General features: G+C 39.5%; 1 protein-coding gene across 1 annotated transcript; it reads right to left on the bottom strand.

Moving 5' to 3' along the window:
• Positions 1–1,297: 1,297 nt before the first annotated feature.
• On the bottom strand, positions 1,298–25,404 carry NNT (nicotinamide nucleotide transhydrogenase; the record flags this gene model as incomplete). The annotated part of the gene is made up of 17 exons (XM_010154036.1): positions 1,298–1,383; positions 2,736–2,895; positions 7,533–7,712; positions 8,415–8,575; positions 10,454–10,687; positions 11,320–11,515; positions 12,469–12,614; positions 13,373–13,483; positions 14,264–14,425; positions 15,322–15,475; positions 16,592–16,783; positions 18,514–18,647; positions 19,379–19,566; positions 21,136–21,224; positions 21,907–21,994; positions 23,469–23,686; positions 25,175–25,404. Coding segments are annotated over 17 exons (2,729 nt in total), but the record flags the coding sequence as incomplete, so codon positions are not given.
• Between the last annotated feature and the right edge of the window lie 590 nt (positions 25,405–25,994).

Genomic DNA, 25,994 nt, shown 5'->3' with positions numbered 1-25,994 from the left:
TCCCTGGAGGTATTTAGGAGACGTGCAGGTAAAGCACTTAGGGACACGATTTAGTGGTGGAATTTGCAGTGTTAGGTTAACAGTTGGACTTGATCATCTTACCGGTCTTCTCCAATCTAAAAGACTATGATTATAGGGTGGTTAATTCTTTTCAGCATCGTTTCAAAGACGCCAACCAGAATGGGATGTTACTGTACATATTTTTTTAACAAAAAACATTGTTTTTTAACAAAAACATTTTTTTTTAAACAAAAACATTTAACATTGCTGTGTACTAGCAAGCATTACTTCTGTTAATGCAAGTCAGTTATCCCAGGAAAGAAACAAGTCCCATATTCTTGGTGCAGAGCCTGCTACTCTACTAGTAGAAGATCTACTCTTCTACTTCATACCAGACTGACCCCAGCAAACACTTCTCCATACTGCAGGCAGCTCTCTTCCCCTGCCAGGGAGCCTCAACCATTCCAGTTGCACCCCTTGAACTATTACCCAGAGGGGTCCACTTCCTTACGAAATTAGGCCATACAATATTACACCTATTTTAGCCTAGTAAACAATACCCCTTACTGGAGGTTTCTCTAGGAGGCAATTCAAAGCACTTAAGTTAGGCCTGTGCTCCCTCCCCATTGACTACAGGCATAAAGAAAAAATATTCTCCCTGCACTGAAGTCAGCTGTTGTGATTACTCCTCACAGTAACATACTTCCACAAACTGGTTGGTTTCAGTTTCCAACCTCCACCTTTAGAAAAGGCTGTTTACCTGTTCTCTTGAACACAATCCAAAAAGCTAAATACAGAAAGCTATGATAAATTTTTATTTTACAAAAAAATCACTGCCTGCTTGTAGAAGAACACTATGATATCCAAAGGCAGTGCATATGTATGCAAAGGACCCTACTTTTTTTGAAAGGTAAGTTAGTTTGTATTGCTTTAATAAATAAGTATTCCATTTTAAAGCCATTCTTTTTTTAATGAACTTAACATGACACCAAACCAAACCATAACAACAAAAAATTACTCTCCAACTGCTGGAGCTACTTCCTAAAATCAAACTTGAGTGTAAGGGAGTAAAGGATCTCTTATAGTAAAGCATGAAATTTCTAGATATTCAGCTATACGTTAGACTAGAGCACTCCTCCAGGCAGTATTTCTGACAGAGAGATCAGTGTAATAATGACTGCTGAAAGAAAAATTAAACAAAACCAAAGGCTTGTAGGGGTTTTTAATGGAATGGAAAAAAAAAAACCACACCCCACCCCCACAACCCACATGTAGTATTTTTCACCAAAGAAAGTACTTACCTGACATTTTTCCCTTGTTCTCTCAACATCTTCACCAGATCTGCTATGGGGTATTGAGCTTTTGCTGCACACAAACCATAACCTGAAAGAATTTCCAAACGTCAAGCTATTTTTCTGTTTCAGTGCAGACATAACAGTTACAGACAGCAAGCATACCTTCCAAACAAACAGAAGCTCTCACAATTAAAATTAAAGAAGCAAAACATTTTTATATATATAAAATAGCCTGACTACTGTAAATTCACCTCTTCTTTTTTGGTCTCCTGAACACTAACAGTGCAGTGGTTTGACCAGTCAAACAACAAAAGTAACTTATTTCAGCTTCACAAAAATACATGCTCCTTTCTCTACCAGAAAAGGAAGTTTGAGACTGGTACACTGAAAAATTGAATAAGAGGCTACTATCAGGTTAGTTCACCACCATCATCCTCAACGGATTTTTGGATTTGCATAATACAAATCTAGTGGTTGAATATCGCTTTTAGTAGCAAATGATCCTTTCAGTCTTTGTCTGAATTAATTCATCAGAGCAATAATGCCCAGGAAGAAAATGGAGAGTATAAATTATTAATGGTGTCCTGAAGGTTCATCCACAGGAACAAGAGACAAAGTCCTCGAACATGTGTGCAAGCTGTGCTGGTAACAAAGGTAACTTCCAAAACTTAGAACCCGACCCCACTGATGTTTTGATTTAAGCTGAAACAAAGTGAAAAGAGAACTCTGCTTTAGCATTCTTGTCATTCCAACACTAAAATTAATTTAACACAATAGTTGTGTCATTCAGCTGAAGGAAAAGCAGTCTTTAGCTATTCCCTACCTGACTTCCCCTAACAGGGAATGTATAATGAGCCACAGGAGCCTACACCAAACATAACAGTTTCAGGCAACTCAGGGTTTTGGTTTTCAGAGTTTTTTCTACTTCAATTCCAGTATTTATTGTACACTAAGTTTTAGACAGTTTTCTGCTGTTTTTTTTTAATAAAACAATGTAGAATTGAGCAAGCAGACGAGAAGCATAAACAAAATCTTCTCTTTTGGTAACTTAACAGATATTTTGTTATTGGTACCACTGGTACTGTGGTAGTGCTTGGAAACTCACACCACAACATCTGTATACAAAGTGAACCATGAACATAATTTATAAAAGACAGTCTTTGTCCTAAAGAATTTAAAATCTAAATAAATAGGACAAAGTTTGAAGCGACACACAGAAGGAAAAATAAAGTGGCATACCATGTCTACACAGAGGAATACTGACTGACCTGGGAACAAAAAGTGATGCCACAGACCCAGTCGACATTTTAGATGCTGCTGCTATGCTGCAACTGCAAGACAGGCTACAGTCCTCTGTTTTGTTTGGGGATTTTGTTTGTTTGGGGCTTTTTAATAATACATCCTCTGAACATCTTGCTGTATGAGTCAAGAGTGTCTTACCTGGTGTAATAATAATATTATTGGCTTCCTTTATCATTTCAATTGCATTGTCCACATTGATTTCTGTGTGCGTTCCAGTAATTTCCATGGGCTTCCCACCAGCTGTTGACGTGGTGCCATAGCCCCCGAGAATCACATTTGCAAGGGAACGGTTCATAGCCTGAAAGACAAGAGGGTTTTGATCAGACAAAATCCAAAAATAAAGGAGAGGATATGTTCACATAGAAAGCTTCTGAAAACATTAAAGCCTTCCTGACAACTGTCCTTATCTACTGGGTTTTGCCTGCCTAAAAATCAAGACTTCTTAAAAGCAGGCTCCTTAAAACAGAGACCCAGATTAACACAATAGCCAGACACCAGCTTCTAACACATTACATCACACATGTGATGAGAGAGCACCAGCATTTTCCCAAGTCAACACAAATAGCAAATACTGGTCTTTTTGTTCTTAAAAAGGAGGGATGTAAAAGAATGCATATTTGATGACAGGGTGGTTTTTTTTAAAAAACGTACAAATACATATATGCACACACATCACAATTTTTGCAAGGTGTTTTGTCAAGTTCTTGCGCCATTCAACATGTAAGCACAGACCTGCTGTATGACAGCATGGAAACCATGTAGCTCTTACAGGTAGTACAGAAGCGAAGCTCCTACAGCATCAAGACAGTAGAGAGCACAAAGCTATGCAGCCACACAAAACCAACCAAATGCTAACTCAAAACAAATTGTAATGAACTGAAGGGGGCCATTAACTTACTGGCTGAGCACCAAAGGGGAACAAGAGATCTTAAACTAGGAGCTTTAAGAGGAGAACACTTCCTGAAAATTCGGGTCTGTAGATATATAGCCAGGAAAAGCCACTGGCTAAATGCTTTCACTGGCATGTCTCCTTTTGAGTGTGGTCCCAAAGCAATATCTGTAAGCAGGCAAAACTTGTAACTGCAGTAAACAAAACTTTAGAAGCAGGAAGGAACAGAATAAATTGCTTCTTTAATTAAACATGTGTGTCATACATCTGCTGCGCTAGCCCAGAAACCACTGCAAAATTTAAGAATGGATCTGGAGAAGCACACATACATTGAGAAGAAACACCCACATGAAAAAATTATGTTTCCAAGTGTCCGTTTTCCACTGACATTTCAAGTCATGCAACCCCATAGATTTTTTGTTATAGCCTAAAAGGACACGACATTCTGTGAAATTCATAATCTAGCAAATAAGCACAATGAACATGTTCAAAGAACTTTTGTTTATCCTGATAAACCACCACTGTTTCACATACTATAAAGAAGGCGCACAAACATAGTGAAATCGGCATCTTTCTACTGCCTGCAGTAGGCAATAGTTCATACCCTCTAAGAACACACTGTCTTTGATATTCACAGATTCACAGTGTGGTAGGGGTTGGAAGGGACCTCTAGAGATCATCTAGTCCAACCCCCCTGCCAGAGCAGGATCACATGGAGTAGATCACACAGGAACAAGTCCAGGCAAGTTTTGAAAATCTCCAGGGAAGGAGACTCCACCCCCTCTCTGGGCAGCCTGTTCCCGTGCTCTGTCACCCTCACAGGGAAGAAGGGTTTCCTCAGGTTCAGGCTGAACCTTCTGTTTTCCAGTTTATGGCCATTGCCCTTAGTCCTGTCACTGGACACCGCTGAGAAGAGCCTGGCCCCATCCTCCTGACACCCACCCTTTAGATAAAATCCCCCCTCAGCCTCCTCTTCTCCAAGCTAAACAGGCCCAGCTCTCTCAGCCTTTCTTCATATGGAAGGTGCTCCAGGCCCTTCATCATATTAGTGGCCCTGCACTGGACCCTCTCCAGTCCACGTATCACAATATTAAACCTTCAAAGAGTAAAACAGAGTGTTTAGTATATTACATCAGTTAAATGTCAGGTAAGACAACCTAAACAGAAAATATCTTCTTCAGATGTAAGCTTAGAATGTGCAACAAGAAGCAAAGACCTTTCTATGCATATCTAAACCAAAACACAACACTAAGATAAGGCCAAAGGAAATAAAAATTCAAATACTGTTAGAAATCTGAGAATTCACACAAAGCAAGCATGAGATTGAAGCACACTTGCTTGGCTCCACACCAGAGACCTAGAAAAGAGGACAGAAATCTGGGGAAAAAAGAAAAAAAAAAAAGGTGGTACAGAAGGCTTCAGAATGAGCCCAGACCTCATCGAGCAACAATTAACTTGATTAACTGTATTGGTTGCAGCTATTAACTTTCAGCTGCAACCAATGTAGCTAAAATCGACTCATCACAGGGACAGTGTGGAAACTCTTCTATAGCTTCTTTCACCTTCTTTACCACCACAGACCACAAACCCATGAATAAGGTGCAGGCTTCACCATTCACAGATAATCCAACTGCCAGCAACAGGGCCTCTCGGCTGTGCATACACAGGTGGTACCAGCCAGGAACTTACAGCCCAGGGAAAAATAAACCTTTGAGTCCTGAGAACTCCAAGTCCTTCCCCTGTGCCCACAGAAACCACACAGCTCGTAGAGGTGACGGGCCAGCATAGAATCTGTAAGACATAATTTTCCTTTCTCTTGCTGTTCCATCATCCCAAGTAATGGCTTCTCTTCAGCCTGAAGCATTTCTGACATCCCTAAGCATACTGATTCTAATGCTACAGTTGCAATCATCAAGCATTCCCTCTGCACAAAAAAATAGGGAGGAGGACATGCTAATACAATCAAGTGTTCTGAAGACAACAGATTGTGTTAGTGTTTTAAAAGAAGTCACAGTTCACAGGATGACTGAACAATACAGGGCTTTGCTTTCTCTGTTTTTAAATGAAATTCTTTGTCCTTAACTCAGCCTACCAATGGGCACAAAAGAGGGACAGGTGGAAAAACCAAGCAGATATGATGGCAAAAGCTAAGTGATTAGCTACATGCTGGCCAATTTTACCAACTCAAGCACTAAGATATTATCTCAATAAGCTTCAGATGATCAAGCTACAGCTTTGTCACAAAAAGTAATTGTAAATGTTGTAAAAATAAGGTTTCAACCATTGTTTCCCCAAATACATTCTCATCTGTACTAGATGTACTAGCTTCAATAAATATACTGCCTCAGATGGAAGTCATACTGGGTGGAGTGGGGGGAAAGAGGGGAAAACTGTTGGTTTATCAGCACAGGTTGCAACAGCCTAAAGCAGAGTTTACCGAAACTCTTGAGCATTTTTTTTTCCTCCTGAAGTGCAGCTTCAGGACAGTGACGCTGAAACCCCTGATTATACCAGTGCTTTTAAAAGTAATGATTTCCATTAAAGGAAGTAAAGCAGAAAAGTATTGGGCCAGAAATTCTTCTTATTGTGCAGAAATTATACAAAATAAATTTAATTTAGTGGCTGATCAACTTTAACTGTCTTAGCTTATGTAAAGCAGCACAAGACTTCTAGAATACTACCTCAAAAACTTCCTGAAATTTGAGAAATACATAGAGGAGAGTCACTGTCACTGCCCAACTGTTTTGCTAATTACTTCCCCAGGTTTCCTATTTACCTACAGATGCAAGTATTTCAAAACTTCAGAGTGCTGAGAGGAGCTAGCAATAAAATACATAAAAAAGAAAGGGGACAGTAAAAGAAAAATGAAGGTATAGAGTGAGTATACCTACTGGTAAATATATACCCAACAGATCATATTTTCACCAAGACTTGTAAGAATTTGATCTTAAAAGAACACCCTTTTCATTCCTTTGTTGCGCATAAGCATCACCTTTCTAATGATATGGACTAAATCGCTGACTGTATACAAATACATATATATTCATACTTATATATTAAAAAAAGTCCCATGAGCCACATAAGCTGATTTCCTTCTGGTAAGGAGATACAAAGTATCCAAGAAGGAACACGATTCTTTAAAATTCATACCTGGGATTGTTCATTTGAGCTCACCTCCACAAAGCTGCACAAAAACATTTTAAGCTGTTCTAAAAATTGTTCCTCAAGAAAGAAGATGAGTGATACTAAACATTCCTAACAACGTAAAAACACTATTTGCCTGCAGAAATGATGTAAAAGATGACAGCCAGAGCTGACCAGAGGTAAACAACAGGACAGGAGAACAGCGACACTGATCATACAAGAACACAAGAGCAGAAAAAAACAGAATTACACAACAAAGAAATCAGGAGGTTGGCAGCTGTTGCACAGTGAACAGTTCTCTTAAAAGTCCTTATCTCTCCACCTTTGAAAAGATGGAGAGACAGGGGAAAACAAGAGACTTCTGTACAAATGTTCCAGATAAAAGGAGACTATTACTAATTAATGCAATATGATTTACACACCGAGTGGAAGCTCGAGTTTGCTCAGACATGAGCATCAGCAACACATTAATGCAAGCCTGCTGCCACCCCGTGGTAGTTCAAAGTAGTTGCTCTGAAGAAAGCACACTTGCCTACACTCCATAAAACACCACCCTAAATCACCCTAATCAAACCGACCTTTTTTTTTTTTAAAAAACGGAACTCGCTACTTAAAGTATATCCTGCCGATAAATTTTAAATTTAGCTTAAATTTAACAACAATGCAGAGTGACATGACTAAAAAACACAGCCGAGCACAAGTAAACATACCTATCTGAGCCCAAATTCATCTCTCCAAACCAGAGAGAGAGAACTGACATCTAGTCCAGCAGTTTCAACCAAGAATTTTCTAGTCTCTAAGCACCTAGCAGTCTGGTCTTCTGATTGCTTATCTTGTTAGCAAACATGCTGAACAAGGTTTTCCATCAGTTGGAAAACAAGCCGTTTCTGCTGACTTCTTACCACACACATGATGTAAGAGAGGATGGCCCCAGAGGAGCCAATGAGTGCACCAACAATGGTCAGCAAGTTGTTGTTCAGTAGGAAGCCCTCAGCACACAAAGCCCATCCAGAATAACTGTTCAGGACAGTAATAACTACAGGCATGTCAGCACCTCCAATAGCTGCTGTTAAAGTGACACCCTGGAAAAGGAAAGAAAATACATCAGTGACTAAGGAGAATACTCAGAGAAGACAGTCTGTCTGCAGCACTGAAAGATAAACACCAAGTTACTAATAACCTATTCATGCATTTTCAGTGTGGGAGACACGAAGCTGTGGCCTGAGGACTGGACTTACCGATTCTGCCTTCCGCAAGAGGACAGGAAGGCACTCCACTGTCCTCCTCCTGTGCTTAATTGCAAAAATACCCCACCAGCTCCATGGAACTGTTCATACCATTAAAGGATTCATACTGACCAGTCTTCGCTAGATTCAGTTTACATAATGGTAATACTCAGCGTAAATTTGGTGTGAGCGAATGGGAGAAGTTACATATGGGGATAATCTCACTAAGTTATCATGATAACCTGTAAATCCAGTGTTCTTTTAACTACTTTAAGGATAAACTTTCCAAAAAGCCTTTTAAAGTATCAGTTGGTTATATAAAATGCTCCATTAAGTCACAGCTGTAGAAAGTAATTATATACATACATGCCTGTTCTCTGCAACAGTTCCAGTTTACAGCTAGATTTAGGCAAGACAGTTGCTACTGCAAGTTAGCGTGCAGGCACTACGACAATCATGACAGAATAGTAAAATGCAATCATTAAGAGGAAACTTGCAAAGCTGAAGAACAGTCTTGCTTGTTTACTTTGTTCCACCTCCTACAATTCCCCAACTTACCATTATGGCTGAGAGCGCTGACACAGAACCTAAGCAGGTAATTCCCGTAGTGTAACTGGGATCAATCATGTACGGAACCATTCCACCAATGCTGGCAGCCAGCAATCCTGCGTTCAGTGCATGTCGACCAGGCAAGAGCAGTGGTGCAGAATTCAGGATACCTGCAATCAAATGCATATTCAGAGACTGAGACATACAGGCAGGAGAGCCTGTCTCTTGCCCCAGAGAGGACTGAATAGATCAGCAAAAGAAAAACTATAACTAATAAGAGAGGGGCAGAAGATAAAACAAATTAGTTGAAGTTGAGAACTTGTGCTGAGTCAGTATTGCAACACATTTAAACTTCCTCTAGATTCTCAAATACTCGTTTAAACTCGCTTTACTTCCTCATCTCACTGAAGTGCTTCAGAACAATCACAAAAATCTCTTCTCTTGAAAAGCCTTTCTTTAAAAACAAAAAAAAAAAAAAGGTACTTTCATTCTGGCCCCAAGTCTTCACAAGCTGTGTATGAAGCTCTGTAAGAGGAAGCCGTGAGCTGGAACTTCTTAGTACAGGTATTATCTCAGTCTCTCAAAAGCTGTGTGCTTAGAAAAATACGACTATGCAGATAACCCCAAACATAACCACTCTTGCTTTCAAATGCTTTAAACTCACCAGTACCCCCAGTCACATAGACTTCCCATACCTTCCCACAGTGGCAGAGACTTGAGGGGAAGAGAGGATTCAGTCTTGGTGTCATTCAGTTTAAAAAGATAATTACATAATTCTTCCCCCCCTTCCCCCAAAACAAAACAGCAAAGAGTAAAAATAATGTAAGTTGTCACTTTGTGTCTAAGTAATTACTTACCGAGTGCCTCATTTAAATTTAGCTGAATTCAAGGGAAAGAATGAACTGATGGTCTCAGGACTAGGGTCAAAGTGTGTGACCTACTACCTATACCATAGTATAGACAAGTTTACTATCATTGTGCTGATAGAAAAATGCAAGGGGGGTACAAAACAAAGCAAAGACAGTAGAGTGGACTGAAACAGGCAGGGAAGTTCACCAGGGACATGCACACAAATCACTGAAGGGGTGGAAGGGGTAAGATGGAGAACAGGAAAAAAAAAAAAAGAAGAAATAAATGAGTAAGTACTTAGCAGAAGTGCATCAGAAATACATACTACTGACAAATCCTTCAAAAGATTATTAGAGAAGACAGCTTTCCATCCATCTCATGCTTCCTCCTTCAAAGGCTGGTCTCAAACACTGAAGAAAGTAAAGAGATGTTTCCCAAAGGAACTATTGCAAAGCTAGAAACAGGAATAGTAACAGGAAGCTCTCAGCCATAAGTTAGTACAGGTATTATCTCGGCCTCTCAAAAGATGTGTGATTGAAAAACCAAAAAGAAATGTAATAAAAGAAATGTCCAGGTGCCTAAGAATCAGGTATTAGTGAGTATTTAATTTAGAAGGCATATTTACTAAAACAGTAAGAGGTATGGAGCATGGAGTTCGCAGCGTAGGTGAATGTACAGTGAACTGAATGGTTGCAAGTGAAGCAGTCTCAACTGATACTGCAAGCAGTATCCTTCAGTACCCTGAAGGAAGCCTGCAATGCTAAGAACACAACCCCATAAATATCAGCAGTGCTCACCGGGTCCAGCAACACCAGGAATGTCTGCTCACAAAAACGAAGTTGTGATCACAGAAGTTCAGTAAAATCAATGAGAGGAACAGTGTCAGGTATTGTCTTAACAACACTAAAACGACACTTATTTCTAGGCAAGATGAATTGAGGAAAGCTTACGTGACTAGGTAACTAATAGCAGCAGCATGTCCAAGCACTGAAGGAAAACTTGTCATAACTAAAGCTGTACACAAATTAAGCAGAATTAAAATGAAGAAAGTACATTCCTAAGAATGAAATATATAAACTTCTACCTGATGCAAAATACAAGGTGTCTTTCCCATTACAAAGCAGCCTAACGGCAGAGCTAAAACCTGATGGGGTGGGAAACCTTCAACAAATACTTCAGTTCTGAACGGAAAGTCTCACCTTGCAGCTTTCCATAGGCAACAAGAGAGCCACTAAAAGTCACTCCACCAATGTACGTGCCAAGGTACGCCACAATCTTGGTGAGGTTTGCAGCTGGATCAGTAGCGAAGTGAGGATATTCTATCATATATTCTGCTACACAGGTGAGCACAGCAGCCAAACCAACCAAACTATGGAAAGCAGCCACTAGCTGAGGCAGGTCTGTAATCTGGATGCGTTTAGCAATCGTCAAACCTATTGAGACGCGAAAACAGAAGGGAAGACTTACAAAATACAACCAATCTGTGCAGCTAGAAAGTAATATCTCATGGTTCAGTATGCAATGAACGTAGGTACACACACACCTGTTCCAACAGAAAAATTTGTTCAACACTAAACTGCTATGGCATTTAACTGAAAGCTGCATATGTGTATTTTGTGTAACGAGGGTATTACAGAAATTAGAGAGAAGAATAAAGCATATCATATTCTTTGAAGCTTCACTAAATATTGAGAAATTCATTTTCTGTGAGGAAAGCACAGTGTGGGGGAAAAAAAAAAGGAATTTAGCAATGTTCAGTGAGGAACTGTATGGAAGTATGAAGCTAGGCAAGTTCATTCACCTCTGCGTAGCCAGTTTCCCTAAGAGAGATGATGTGCTCCTGCTCTTCCACCAGTCTCTCCATTCTTTACCACATCCTGACGCACGAATAAAACCCTAGGACTTAGGATTATTTGTTCACGTATTTTCAAAATATCATACACAAACCATAAACGCACATTATGCAATCAGTCAATTCGCCTGTGAGCTATACAATATTTTGTGTACATACAGCTTGCGTAAGTGCAGGTACAGAGCATATACTGTTATGGTATCGTACACGTACCTATGGTACCACCAAGAGCCATTGCACCCGACATCTGCGCCAACAATTCAGGTGAGGGCTTAAGGCCTCCAAGAGTTGCTGCTAGACCTCCTGCAACACCAATCATACCCAAAGCATTTCCAAGGCGAGCTGTTCCTTGGGTGGACAGACCAGCCAGGGCACCAACACAGCATAAGCCTGAGCCCAGATACATCATCTTCAAAATAAGAAAAATGTCAGTAAGCATCCATGAAGCAGAGACAAATTGCATACTCATTATCAAAATCTTGCTGTTTGTTACAGAAAAGGGCTGATTTCTCCAGAATTTGTATAAGCCACAGTTCTCAAATGAAGTCAAAACTCTTGACTGTGAGAAACTGTTGTACAGGATGTGACTTTGGCCAATTAAAATGTGATGTCTATTAAAACTGTTTCCCTCCTTTGACATTTGTTTATCTACACCAAGAATACTAAACTTGAGTCAAGCCAACTGTCTTCATCAGTTCAGAAGCAAGTTTTTCTTTAGTACAAACCCTAAACTGTCTTGTTCGTTACAGGAATAGTTCCACAATTTCCTTATGGCATACCTGAACTCCTGTTTTCAAAAAGTATAAACAAACTTAAATGAACTTAGCTGTACATGTCTAGATAACTAAAAAAAAAATCAAATCTATTCTAGGATCCCAACATAAAAGTATGTTTGGATTCACTTTTTCCAAACACAGACGGCAATATTAAAACAGATGCAAACAAAAGTGTACTGTAAAAGGTGTGATCCCTGTACATCCCTCTGTGCTGAAATCTTATCCCATCCAGATGTCACATCTACTTCAATTGTCACACCAAGTTGGATTTTCAGAATTGTGTAAACCAGTCATCCTTATACTTAAGCTGTAATTAAGGAAAACCGTCCAATAAGTAACGGAGTACCTGCTGCTTTACAAGGAGGGGAGGATAGGGGTAAGGGAAACCAAAGCTTTTAAAATCTGCAATTCAGCACCTAGGGTAAGATTACAAGCTTAAGGTTAATTAGCTTCAGAGTAGCCTTGTGGGAATACACAGCTGATGAAAAGACCATGGCTAACTTGCTACTTAGACCTTAACAGAGTAAGCAGTGAAGAAGCATACCACGCTGTGAACAGTGGGCTAAGAGCCACAGAGGTATCTTACCTGTTCAATGTTATAGCCACCATTGAGAGCAGCTGCATAGCCTCCTACAAATACACCACCAGGAAGTAGGTACAAGTAGTTGTACTCAGGAGGATCTGTGGGACGTTTGAACATATCCAGCATTCTCTGTGTAACTAGAAACCCACCTGGACAAAGTAAAGGAAAAATTTTACAAAAATAAAGTCTGGAACTAAGCACATGACAAGCTATAAAAGAAGAAATTTTTGACTAACCCACACAAAGTTAGCAACTCACACCAATAAAACCTCTGAAAAGCTAGTAATCTGGAAACCACCAGGAAACAAAGGTGTAATACAGGTGAGATCCTGTTGTCTTATTTAACCTTTAGAGGAAATTCATAAAAGGAGGAGTTGGAAAGCCTGGAGGACTTGCTCTGGCTCCATACCCTGTGCTGACTGTAGGATTCAGTTTAGTTTATGACTGTCCTTTCCTGTATCTACTGTAGCAAAAAGCAGTAGTAAGTCAGATTGCTCACTTTATCTATTTGTGAAGCTGGGACTTCTGAAGCTCCAGCAAGCAGAATTTTGCTCTATGCCACTGGTATATCTTTCAAGTAGAAAAAAGTCAAATGCAGTACTATCCTGGGATATAGAGGAAAAGATATTTCACATGATCATCACCCAAAGGATTCTGTAAAAGAAAAACGCTTTCCAAAAGTAAAGGTTACACTGCAAGGTGTGCTAACCAGAGACAGTAACTAGTCTGAAAATTTGGGAGGGAGAGGGGGAAGGCAAGGGGACATGGAGTTCTTTATTAATGGATGTTCTCAGATCCCATTCCCAGAATAGGATTTCTAGAATCTATACAATTAAAGAGCTAGGAAAAAAAAAGAAACACACCAGTGCTTTAAAGTTACCCTCAAGAGAAAACCTAACATTCATACCTGCAATATTGACTGAAGAGATAAAGGCTGAAAGCACTGCCAGACTCTGAGGAGTGTTTTCAGGGAGATAGGTTCCTCCCATCAATACCAGCCCACCAACTGCAGTTAGTCCTATTTAAAAGAGAAAAAAGTGTTAACTTCCCTTAAAAGGCTCTATACCTATAGCAAGTTTCTTTTCAGATGTCAGATAGCAGTCAACTCGCATTCTGACACCAGCTCTACACACTACTATTTCAACCAAGACTACCATGGTCTTTTTTAGCAATACAAATTTGTTTAAAAGAAAAAAAAAATGTATATGAATATAGTTTTGAAGTACAGTGCCTCAAGTACAGAATGAGCCTCCGGGTACTTGTTCAATGAAAGAAACCGCTTTTAACAAAGTAGATGAGGCTCCTGACCTGTCACATATACACATACAGATATATATATAATCTTACATATTTATAGAGTTATGAATCTTATGGGTCACCTAAGAACTTTTTTCTTTTTTTCCCCTCAAAACACCTACTTTGAGGAAAGAAAAAAAAAAAGAATGCAGAAAATATGAAAGACAAGTTATTTTCAGGTCAACATTTTGAAGAGATGAGCACAAAGATGTGTTCTATGAAAAGAGAAACTGCATCACTCTGTAAAGCCAACAGGTTAAGAGTGAAAAAACTTATGAAAATTAAACAGCACCACATGTGCCCTTTTGAAAAAAACATACTCTCAGGAAGACTATCTTTCAGGTGTCTTTGCTATTTATGAAAGTAAACTCAGACATGCAAAGAGGTACTACGCTCTTTGGCATTTTAAAAGGCCTATTAGCAGAGTTCTGTCTCAAGTTTGAGAAAAAGGAGCTGTACCTACTTCAAATAGAAAATAAGCAGTTGTGTGTCAGCTACTTACCTGAGATAGCATTAGTCACTGACATGAGTGGAGAGTGAAGAGCAGGAGTCACACCCCATACCGTATGGTACCCCACTATTCCAGCTAGGCCAAATGTCGTCACCATTTGCGTGAAAGCATTATTAGGAGCTACAATGCCCAGCCCTAACATGCTTGCTAAACCTAGAAGAAAAGCATAGCAAAAAACTTTTCAGTAACGTTTCAATGGTTTCTTACTATTACAGTCTGTGTAACACGAGTCCAGTATTGAGCTAAAGGCAAAATGGAGTTTGGGGCATGGAGTTGCTTTAATATCAGTTAGATCATCTTTGTCAATGACAAGGCTCTTTCAGTGCTAGTGTTTCTAATACAACAGAAAATAAAACCGTAAATATTATACACACATCTTCGTTATGCACGCACACAAAACAGCAAAGATAGGTTTCTGCACCAACACCGAATCCTGTCACTCTCCCGCTCCATAGCAAAAATGTGGAAGAGTCACAATAATGTTGAGATGCTACTCAGAAGACTCAAAGCATGCAAATGAAGAACAGAGGTTAAAATTAAGAATAGTCAGTTCATTAATTACATCACGCAGAAGTTCTGATGCACACAGAATAGCAAATAACAAGAAGAGCCAGTATCTATTTGTCAAGACAAATGTCCTGTTCTCAGTACTTCAGTAGCCTGTGGGCATTTATGTCTCATACAATACATTAAGGTTTGAAGAAATCAGAAACAATCCAATACCATTCCTGCAAAGTATGGAGACAGTCCCTAGCAGGAGTCCTTCAGAATTTTAAGTATTTTACTGATATTTAAATAAAGCCAAACACACATACATGCACACAGCATGAGTCAGCAGTGCTTGAAATGTTAATATTTTTGGTTGTTTCTAAAATTTTATTATCCCTCTCAAAAACAGCTATTACATTGCACTGATTTTGCACTAGGATACACCAGCCAATCAACTGCTCTCCCAACTAGTTAAATTGAATGAGCACAATGAGGAGTCAAAAGTATTAGCCAAATAAGGAGCACTCTACGCCGATTCTCCAGCTCTGGAAGTTGCCTACCTGCTGTGTATACAGATGCACTAGTCATAGTTTTTCTAAATGGTGTAATAGTAGCTGCTTTTTCCGCTTCCAGCTCTGCTACAGTCTTCTGCTTCACTGGGGCTCCTTGAGGAATGTTATTTGGTGGAGGTGCTGGGAAAATCACCTTGCCATCCTGACAAGAGATATTTACAGTTACCCCTAACACGGTAAACACTTCATAATTAAAGAAGCCTACTCTTCTTAATCCTGCAACTCGTAAGTCTTAACACCCTACAGCCATGCCACAGGAACGTATGCCTTTTCTGCATCAGCAGAAGGTTGCAAGGCTGGGTGATCAGTACAGTCTGACCAAGTTAACCATGCTGGTTTACACATTTTTCAGACCAAATTTAATACCAGTGTCCAAGAGCACCTTGTGGAAACACAGCACAAGGCTTGGAGGCAGAAACCAAAACAAAGAAGTACAGTTCCTTCAATGGAAAATACTTAAGCAAAACAAAACAGGGTTTTGGAAATAGCAAAATCTGCTACAGATCTGAACTGCAATCGGAACCTGCTCAGACTTCAGAGCTGGGGACCAAGCATGATGTGTCACATTTCTTGCTGTTCTTCAGCTGGTGGAGCTGTCAGACCAGAGCTGTACACACTTCAGTGACCTGGGAGACCTGAAGTCAACGCAAGCCTCCACCAGAGTCAGTACCATAAGCATTAAGACATGTCGGCACTATGATGCAGCAAAACTCAGAAATTAATGCCTCTTACCTAAACTGCAAATTATCATTTCCTAATAGTTCCAGGAGGAGAGCCCATAGTGGCCCATGCCCTAAGTTTGTAATTCATTATTTCCTAGTAGGGTTTAAAGCATCCTGCGTATTCTAGTTCCAGCAGTATTTTTCTGAAGTTACTTTTACAAGAAGAGAAACATGTATTTTTAGGGGAAAAAAAAAAGGGGAGGGGGGAAATTATTAATGTTTATCTGGTCCTACAGTAATGTTTCAAACAACTATGCTTTTATCACATGACTAGAACATGCAAATTTAATCTTTTTCCTATTTTTCAATACTAGACATGAGGTATTTGTTTCACCACGACAATAAGACAAAAGCAAAGAGGCTTGTCTTCGCAAAAGGGATAGAGGAATATTCAGCTCAATACAAACACGATTGCTCACACTGTCCACCTAAAGCCTACTGGCATGCAGTACCTTTAAATGCATTTTAAAGAGACAACACTGATAAATGTGAAAGTATGTACTCACAAATTAAGAAGAGAATATTTACTGACTTACCTTCATAACTACAGTTCCTCTAATAACATGATCCAGAGTCCCATAATCAAATTCATCTTTTGGATCAAAGTAGAAGTTCTCTTTGTCAGGACTAATAGCCTTTAGGAGTTTGATAATATTATTGGAATAGAGGGTACTGGCCTGAGTAGCCATTCTGCTAGGCAGGTCTGTGTAACCAATGTGTGTAACACCCTGAAAAAAATTCAAGTAAAATATTAAGGATTAGTTCAATATCGAAGAAGCAGCATCTCTTCCAATATATCCTTCTGAAAATATATATACAAACTGTTTCACTTCTGTTTTCAATCCCAGCTAAAACTGTCACCTGCACCTCTAACATTATTCAGTCAGGAGAGGATTACTCACTGTAACAAGAGTTACAGAATTCAACGTGATCAAACACAAGGGTGCTAAATGCTATTACCAACAAGACTACTACTTAGAAAGGAAGATGTACTGTGCAAGAGCTTGTCCTCTCCAAACCATACCATTCTTAGAACTTAGCTTCCTAAAGCAGACAGGTAACAGATTCTCCTGCCCAGTGTTTCGCATCTTCTAAATTCTTCCTAGAGGGCATGCACTGGAGGCAACTTTCTGTAGGCCAGAATGAAGTGAGATTCCTTAGAGCTAGCTAGCTGTGCAAGTAATATGCCCAGGTTCACACTTATGTAAAAAGATGTAACGTAATATACCCACACCATTTAAAGAACAACTGTGAGTATTCCGAGCTATAAGGCTCTTGAGCTTTTGGAGAGTATGGGAAGCTGAGGCTGGCATACACTCATCATGTTCAAGCAGGCTGGTGTTAAAACACTGCTCCTGCAACTTCAGGTAAGATCCATGCATGCTTCCAGGAACTCTGGTTTCTTATACTCTGGTGCACTAACAGCTCTGCACTGCTGCTCTCTTCCACAGCTCAGTGCCAGCACACTACACACGGGTAATATTCCTTTGACTAAAACCTCTCCATATAAATTCTTCATACAAGTATCTGCTTATTTATATTCTACATGCTCTAGTTTCAGTTTTTAAGCAATGGCCTCAAAAGCCCTAGGAAATCACAAAGCCAAATACAATACGTGACTTATGACATAAACACACACAGCCCTACTTGTCTTAATAACCACCATCCAGCATTGTCCTACAGGCTTCCCTAGAGCAGCACAACCATTACCAAATAACCACCTTGGAAACCTGCTACGTTAAATCTCATCACTTGGATTTCTGTAACTGCTAGCAGATTTCTCGCAAGTATCACAAATAAAACCTAGAAAGTAGAAAACAAGCTCTCAACTGAGCCAGTAACACTGGAGCAAAATCAAAACAGTTAGTTCAGTCCAGAGCAAAATTGCTTGATTCAGTGAACCAATTCACACTACTCCTAGTCCGGGTTACAAGTGCTGTGGTTACTCTAGGGCAGACACACTCATGTTGGTGAGCCTAGAGACCTACAAAGACAGCACCATCTGGAAGCTGAAATCATACTGAGCTAAGCCAGAGACTGTGCAGTGAAGTAAACACTGACACAGTCTGAACTGGTTTAGCCTACTTATGGCAGGGACTGTTAATCTCCAGCTGTGGGAGGTGATGAGCAAGTCAAAGAAGATACTGCTACTGCTATCTCTTTAGGTAAACCAAGAAATAGAAATCACACCAGACCCTCAACTCAGATAAATCACTGGGCTCAGATTCCTAAGTAGTAACACTTCCATACTTAACCAAATTAACACTATACAAAGGTATTTGTTTCTTTAAAAATCTTCAAATTGTTACACATAAGAGAGATGACTAGTGACCAAATGCAAATCCAAAGGATTACTTAACCCTTAATAACAAAATCAGCTATTTATTTTCAGCATACAGTTTACAAAACACAATGCAAATTCATGCCAACTGAGCAAACTGCAGGCTAAAGTGCTCACCTTATGAATATACATTTCTCCAGGCTTTGTAGTCTCAATGTTTCCCCCTGCTTCTGCAGCTAAATCCACAACAACAGAACCTTCCTTCATTGATTCAATCATATCTTTCTTAAACAAGATTGGAGCTTTTTTGCCTGACAAGACAAGGCATAGTGTGTTAAACATAAAACACAGCTTTTTATCTGTAGAACGCAGATGAGCTCTCCCCTTCTCTCTCCCTAAACCTTATTTTTGTAATAAAAATTTTCAAGCAATCAGTACCTAGGATGAAATGTCACAGAAGGCTTGTTTATGCAGGCAGAGAGAAGAGATGGTAGAACATCTTGCTCCCAAGCATATAAAAAAGGTATGCATGGGCAGTCTGCCAAAGATGCTGGCAAGTCCAACTTTGTCCTCAATGAACAGACCACATCCAATCTTACAATTCAAGTCATAACCAAAAGGAAAAAAAAAAGCCACCACCAAGCATCACAGTACATCATAAGTTATTAGAAGACACACGTTGTGCAATACAAAGCACTAAAACCACAGCACTACCCCACTATGTTTCAGTATCAGAGAAAACAGAAGTAGCAGTGATGCAACAGATATGCAAAAAACTTGTATGTTCTTACTTTATCACTACCTACTCATTGTTTAATAAGAAAACATTACGATACTGAGTCAAAGGCTGCTAGAGTGTGGGAAAAAAAGTTGTAAAAAAAGACATATGCTTTAAAACCAGGCATTTGTGAGGGAAGGGATAGGTTACAGGCCAACACAGACATAATTCATTAACACTTCTGTTTTCACTGCAGGCACAGCTCCAGAAAATGCCAACTTATCTAAGATAAATGAAAATCAGCTTCTTGCACATAAAACATACCTGGAATAAGTGCCGTAGTGATGATAATATCAACATCTTGGCACTGTTTGGCAAAGAGTTTCATTTCAGCCTCAATAAACTCTTTGGACATTTCCTTAGCATAACCACCGTGTCCCTCTCCAGATTCCTTTAAGTCTACTTCCAAAGGCTCAGCACCAAGAGACTTGAACTGTTCCAGAGCTGCAGCTCTACGGATAGAAAATTGAGGAGAAAGAACAACCACTACTTTAAAAATCTGCCACGACTTTCCTTGGGTTTTTTTAGTAGTAGTTTTCCTCATATAAGAGATCTAGAATTTATTCTAGGATTACGGAGACCATAACTGAAGCCCTCAGCTGTCTGTATTTAGTGAAAAAGTAATAGCATCGCTTATTTCAGGTTCCTAATGAAGACACTTGGACACAGAATGAAGGCAGCCTACCACTTCCTGTACAGTCAGCAGAGCTTCTGTAAGGAAAGTCTCATAACTGGGAGCTTGACTGTTGACTAACTCTGCTCACCCATTTCTCTAGTCATGACTAGGTAAACCTGCAGCCCAAACTCAGATGCCTAAGGTAGGTGATAAATATAGTACGTGTGGCCCGGTCTTTCATCTGTGGATTTGGAAATACCAGTAAGTCTTATTTTCCCAGGGAAAATAGGTTTGGGGCTGCCATGTTGTTTGGTGTGGGTTTTTTTTGCAGTTAACCTGTAAACCTGTAATTTATTTTGCATCATGTGATGTCACAGTAAATAATGAGACTAAGTTTCAGTGTTCGGTGAACATTCACAACATGCAGAGGATTTAACACACACATTCTTCTATACCAAGATAAAAGTATACAGGCTGCTTAGGAAGGGAATTTAAAAAAATCTGAAAAGTTGTAGACAGATTTTGATCATGCATTTAAGAAAAATAAACTCTTTCCAATTTGTTTTAAGGCATATGCAGAATTTATCACAAACCACAGTGAAGGTTTTTTCACATTGCACATCATAAATCTGCAGATCTATTAATTCTTATTCTTTCATATTAGATATAGCTAAGTAGGACTAGATGCCACTTCTGCATAAAAACAACATGTATAACTAATTCTAATGTTAATAAATTATTACGCACATATAAATTCAATATAAGAAGGTCATTTCAAAGGAAAAATAATCACATTTGCAGTCCTTGTAGCTACAAGAAAAATGTGCCCTGTAATTTTCCCAGTCTACTGATCTAAAAAATGGCTATCAGACAAAATAATCCTTCCAAACACAAAGGAGGGACACATGGAAAGCAGCTTCAGCTGCAGTATCTGTTCTTTCAACCTGAGTCTCATAAATAAAGTAACTTGACCTCTTTCTCTCCTTCAGCAGATTGAAAGAAGTGTCTCTCCAAAGCATTCTTCAATCTGGCCTCTCTGCGATCAGGAATGTAGAGAAGAATGAGAGTATGGTGCTACGAACCTGGATCAAAGCAAGCTATAAATGAGGGCATAAATATTATTTTATTGTTTTCCCTGTGTCCTGAAGAACAGAGACGTGAAATTATGGATAAATGCCCTATCTCTCTCATTTTCATATAGCTCTGAACAATTTAAATGAGGACTACTCCTCAGAAGGTTTGGCTGTTCTAAGGTATAAAAAAAATGGCAGAATAACGATGGAACAAAAATGGTAAGAAACTAATTGTGATTCAATGCAGTACAAATGCTTTCATTGTAATACAGCCAGAAACCACTTAACCTTGAAATAATTTCAGATTGCTACTACCATTTTCACACACCTACCTAGTATCGAACCCACGAACCACTGCACCCATCGATTTAGCTGCCCCTGCAGAAGCCAGGCCAGCAACTCCTCCTCCGATGATCAAGACCTAGAACGATACCATCATCATACTTGGAGCATAAACTAAAACTAGAGCTGGTTAGAATAGCAGCAGCATTGCATTGCTTTCACAACTGCAGACATATCTCATTGATCAACCATTGGAACAAGCTACCTTAGGACACAGAACACAAAATTACTTTGGTAAAGCTACCCCAGACTAAGAGTTTAGTTCATCCCTCTTTCTAACAGTTTAAGAGCTCTAACTCCTAACTTCACTTATCTGATAGTCAACTCAACTTTAGCTAACAGTTCATGCAAGTTAAGTACATGTTATCTTCCTTTTTCTTCTTTCAATATTTCTCTTCAACCCAATCCACCTGCAATTCCAATCAAACAATCCTTGTCATCTCAGCCTTCAATGAACCCATCAACTCTGACTTTCCTTAACTGCTCCCCTGCCCTTCACATCTGGGGTGTGGAAAAATCCATCCATAGCTAGTCTGACATTTAAAACTACGCAAACAAATAAAACTCAAATTTTTCTATTACTTAAAAAAAAAAAGAACACTATAGGTAGTGAATAAAAATTGATATGGGAATAACTATAGGGGTTTCTAAAGTCTCTAGAACTAGTGCTAAGGCTGGAAAAAAGCCTTATAACAGTTTCAGCAGCTGTGCTCAGGAACTCACCTACTTTTCTGCCACAGTATCTGTTTAATTGCACATACCTTTGCGGGAGGAACTTTACCAGCTGCTGTGATCTGACCCGTGAAAAATCGACCAAAGTGATTTGCTGCCAGTACCACAGCCTTGTAACTGTCAAATAAGGATGAACACATATCAGTATTTTCCAAGGCTCAGTACAATTCCATTCATGACAGCAATCAAAAGGATTAATGCTGGACCATGGTATACATAAACAAATATAGTATTTTACTATTGAACACAATGTTAATAGTCTTTGTTCTATTTCTTGCCTTTTTTTTTTTTAAATCATGGAATCCATATTCAGACAGAATTTTTGGACTGCAATATATTGGATGCCCACAACTATTTACTCCCACAAATAAGATTTTACCTGAACAATAAAACACGTAACTTGACACAAGTCAACTATGTGGTCTTTGAAGCTACCTTCAAAGGTTGTAACCCGGCTTTTTAAGGAAGGAAACAAGCACAAGCAATTGCAAAACCCAGAGTAAACTCACTCAGACACCCAAGCATACATTCAAAAAAGATAGTCTGACCTTAACTCCGCAGAGCTATACGGCTTAGGGCACATAGCTTAATCTGTACTCCTTTTGCCCCATCTGCTCTGCAGCCACCCATTCCTGGATGGCTGGACACTCAAGTTAACATCAGTAGAGCTATCTGAAAATGCTGATGAACGTGCAATTATATCTTTTCTTAAGAGCAGTGCACATTTTTTTGCATTTTTACCAACAGTGCTGTGATTCAACAGTCCCGTTCCACTCTCTTGTCTATCTTTAGCAGGGACATATGGAGGTCTGTATGCCATAAAATTAGTTTTAATTTGGGATACAGCCTATAGATTTTCTACCTTTAAAAACATTATCAATTTCCATATTTTAGTAAAGTTACACAGAATGAAAACAAGAGAGAGAACCAAATCTGTACGTGGATGTATACTGCTAGTGACCATAAAACCTAGCAGCCTTCTCCAAGCCTCACAGACATCATCTAAGTAAAAACCAAGAAAACATAAATAAAGCACTCCAGAACCTCGTAACAGAAATCAGCTTGATGATAACATTTTAATTCACTACAATATTGACAACACCAGTCTCAAAGCACAAAGATATCCAAGAGCTTTTGGTCTTTTGTTCACACCTGTCACCACACTGTATCCAGGCTGACTGCTGTTTGGGTTACTTAGTGCCCAACAACATCAGATCACAGCAACAGACAATCTGTATTCAAGACATCTTAAGGATAGCTTTAAGACTGCTCTGATCTAGTTCAGAGCAAAAAAGGCACTAGACAAAACAGTTCACGAATTAGGAGAATTGCCTTCAGTTTTGGCTGGTTGGGGGTTTTTTGTTTGGTTTCGTGTTTAGTTTGGGGTTTTTTAAGTCTTCCTCTGATCTGCTGCAAAGGTGACCGTATAAAACTTATGCAGCTTGGCACCTCCAACAGCACCATCCTGTTTGAAACAGGTGAATGAAAACAGACACAGAATTGGTTTAGATATACCTAATATTGAAACATGTGACTTTTAAATCAACTATACCTACTCAAGCTGGGAAAAAAACCAAAGTAAGACTCATACCCAGCAATGTTGGCCATGGAGCTAAGCGCATCATATCCCTGAGCAATGGTGACCCGTGGAACCTGATCCATAGCCAAGACAGTAGTTTTTTTTTCTGCAAGTTTTTTCAGGAGGTCTGGATTTTGTGCTGGATAGATAAAACTGACCAGGGTAGCCGCCGTCTTAAAAAGGTCTGCCTCATGTACACCTAAAGCAGAGTTATATGCAGGAGCCCTCACCTGAAGAAAGAGAGAAGTTTCCAAATTAATGAGAGGAAATAAATCAGAACACACGCAACTTCCTTTCTCCCAACCTGAAGTCTGTCTGTTCCCATCCACAACGTACACAAGGACAGAAGTATACTGAAGGTTGTTTACACAACTGAGCTGAGTAACTGCACTTCTTAACCGCAGTCTACATACTAGAATTAGCTCTAGGCAGGCTGCTGACAGGGCAGTAAGTCAGCACACACCTTCAGAAAAACAGACAGCTGCCCCCAAACCCAGCATTTTTAAGCAAAAACTGAAGAGATGTGCCAATTAAGGTCTACAGGCTAAAAATCACTAATTAGAACCATAGAATCACAGAATGGTTTGGGTTGGAAGGGACCTTAAAGACCATCTAGTTCCAACCCCCCTGCCATGGGCAGGGACACCTTCCACTAGACCAGGTTGCTCAAAGCCTCAGCCAGCCTGGCCGTGAACACTCCCAGGGATGGGGCATCCACAGCTTCTCTGGGCAACCTGTTCCAGTGTCTCACCACCCATTCTGGGAAGAATTTCTTCCTGATATCTAATCCAAACCTCCCCGCTTCAAATTTAAACCCATTACCCCTTGTCCTGTCACTACAGGCCCTTGTAAAAAGTCCCCCCCAGCTTCCTTGTAGCCCCTTCAGGCACTGGAAGGGGCTGTAAGGTCTCCCCAGAGCCTTCTCTTCTCCAGGCTGAACAAGCCCAATTCTCTCAGCCTTTCATCATAGAAGAGGTGCTCTAGCCCTCACCATTATATGCAGGAAATTTCAAGCATGAAGTCCAGCAGACACTCATCTTGAGCTGCATTCACTTTGCGTTTTCTGTCTTTTCTTCAAAAAGAAACCTACTTCAAAGGGTTCTTCACAAACTAGCTCACAGAAATTCTATGTTCAATCCTGTCAGGACTCTTCAAATGGAGCCATTAAATGAAGCCTCAACATCAAGACTAAGGGCTTTTTCCTTTTTCCTTCAAGACTCTACATGACTTAGTACCTCTCACACAACTTCACTTTTAGCAGTCTTCCAAAACATACTGTGGCTGTGGAACTGTTGGATGCCTGCTTGAAAAAAGCTGGAAATTTGTGTCTTCAAAATTCCAAGAAACTTTCTCTAAAGAGTAACTCGAATGTATGTTACTAATTCTGGAGCAAAAGTTTCTTGGAGCAGGGTTTCCATCTGATTAGAATCTGGAACTAGTCTACCTTGCTCTAGAAAACAACTCCTCCAAGGTTAGTGAAAACCTTGATAAGAAATTATTTTCAATTTCATCAATGCTGCAATTTACTAGTTTATTACAGTAGGTGCACACCTGAGCTATTAAAAAAAAGACAGACTAAAATTAAATCAGAACTTAGAATGAAAAATATTGATTTCAAGGAGTTTACTTGCTGAACTTTCAGCAGACTATCAGAAAAAAACTGACTTAAGCATTTATCCAAAAGAATATAATAGGAAATACGTTAATAAAGCAATTACTTTGACAATCAAATCAGAAGCCAGAACTTCCTTGGTCCCCTGGATCTTTGCTCCAACTTCTCTGTAATGGTCATCAGAAAATTTGGAAGCTTCTCCAGCACCAGATTCCACCACAACATTGAAGCCTTGTTTAACCAAGGCTTGAACTCCAGCCGGTGATAGAGCCACTCTCTTCTCATTCTCAAATATCTCCTTGGGGACACCTACAGTCAGCTGTTTATAAGGAATTCCTGTAAGAGTGGTAGATAAGACAGTATTAGTTGCACTAAAGATCAATTAACATATTATGGCACCGTTCAGTGTTGTATTGTGCAGACACATCACACTTCCCAATTCTCACTCCTATGGGAAGAGGAAGCAGAATGGTATCTTATAACAGTGTAGTTTACATTTCCTTAAATTATATCATCTTGCTAGAAATCCCTGTTCTCTCAGGAATTAGCAGGTCAGCACAGACACATAAGCAGTAACAAGTGTTTGCTGCAGTTCCTACCCATCTGACCTTACAGAGTTCCAATTGTATAATTGGCATTCTGATTTACACAATGTGTCCTGTTCTGGATAACACGTTTTACCTGGGGTAAAAAGAATTTAAATCCATCTCTACTCACTTCAGCTTTACTGTGAAGAAATAAACAAATGCGCTTGAACAGCTGAACTACATTTTAAACAAACATGTTTTTCATGCTGTGCTGGTTTTAGTCAGGACAGAGTTATTTTTTTTCACAATAGCTGGTATGAGGCGTCAGAGGAGTACTGATAACACTTGCGGTTTTAGCTGTTGCTAAGGAGTGTTTGCACCAATTCAAGGACTTTTTCA

The sequence above is a fragment of the Eurypyga helias genome, unplaced genomic scaffold (genome assembly GCF_000690775.1).
Source record: "Eurypyga helias isolate BGI_N326 unplaced genomic scaffold, ASM69077v1 scaffold21006, whole genome shotgun sequence".
Lineage (NCBI taxonomy): Eukaryota > Metazoa > Chordata > Aves > Eurypygiformes > Eurypygidae > Eurypyga > Eurypyga helias.
This window is presented reverse-complemented; position numbering and strand designations above follow the sequence as displayed.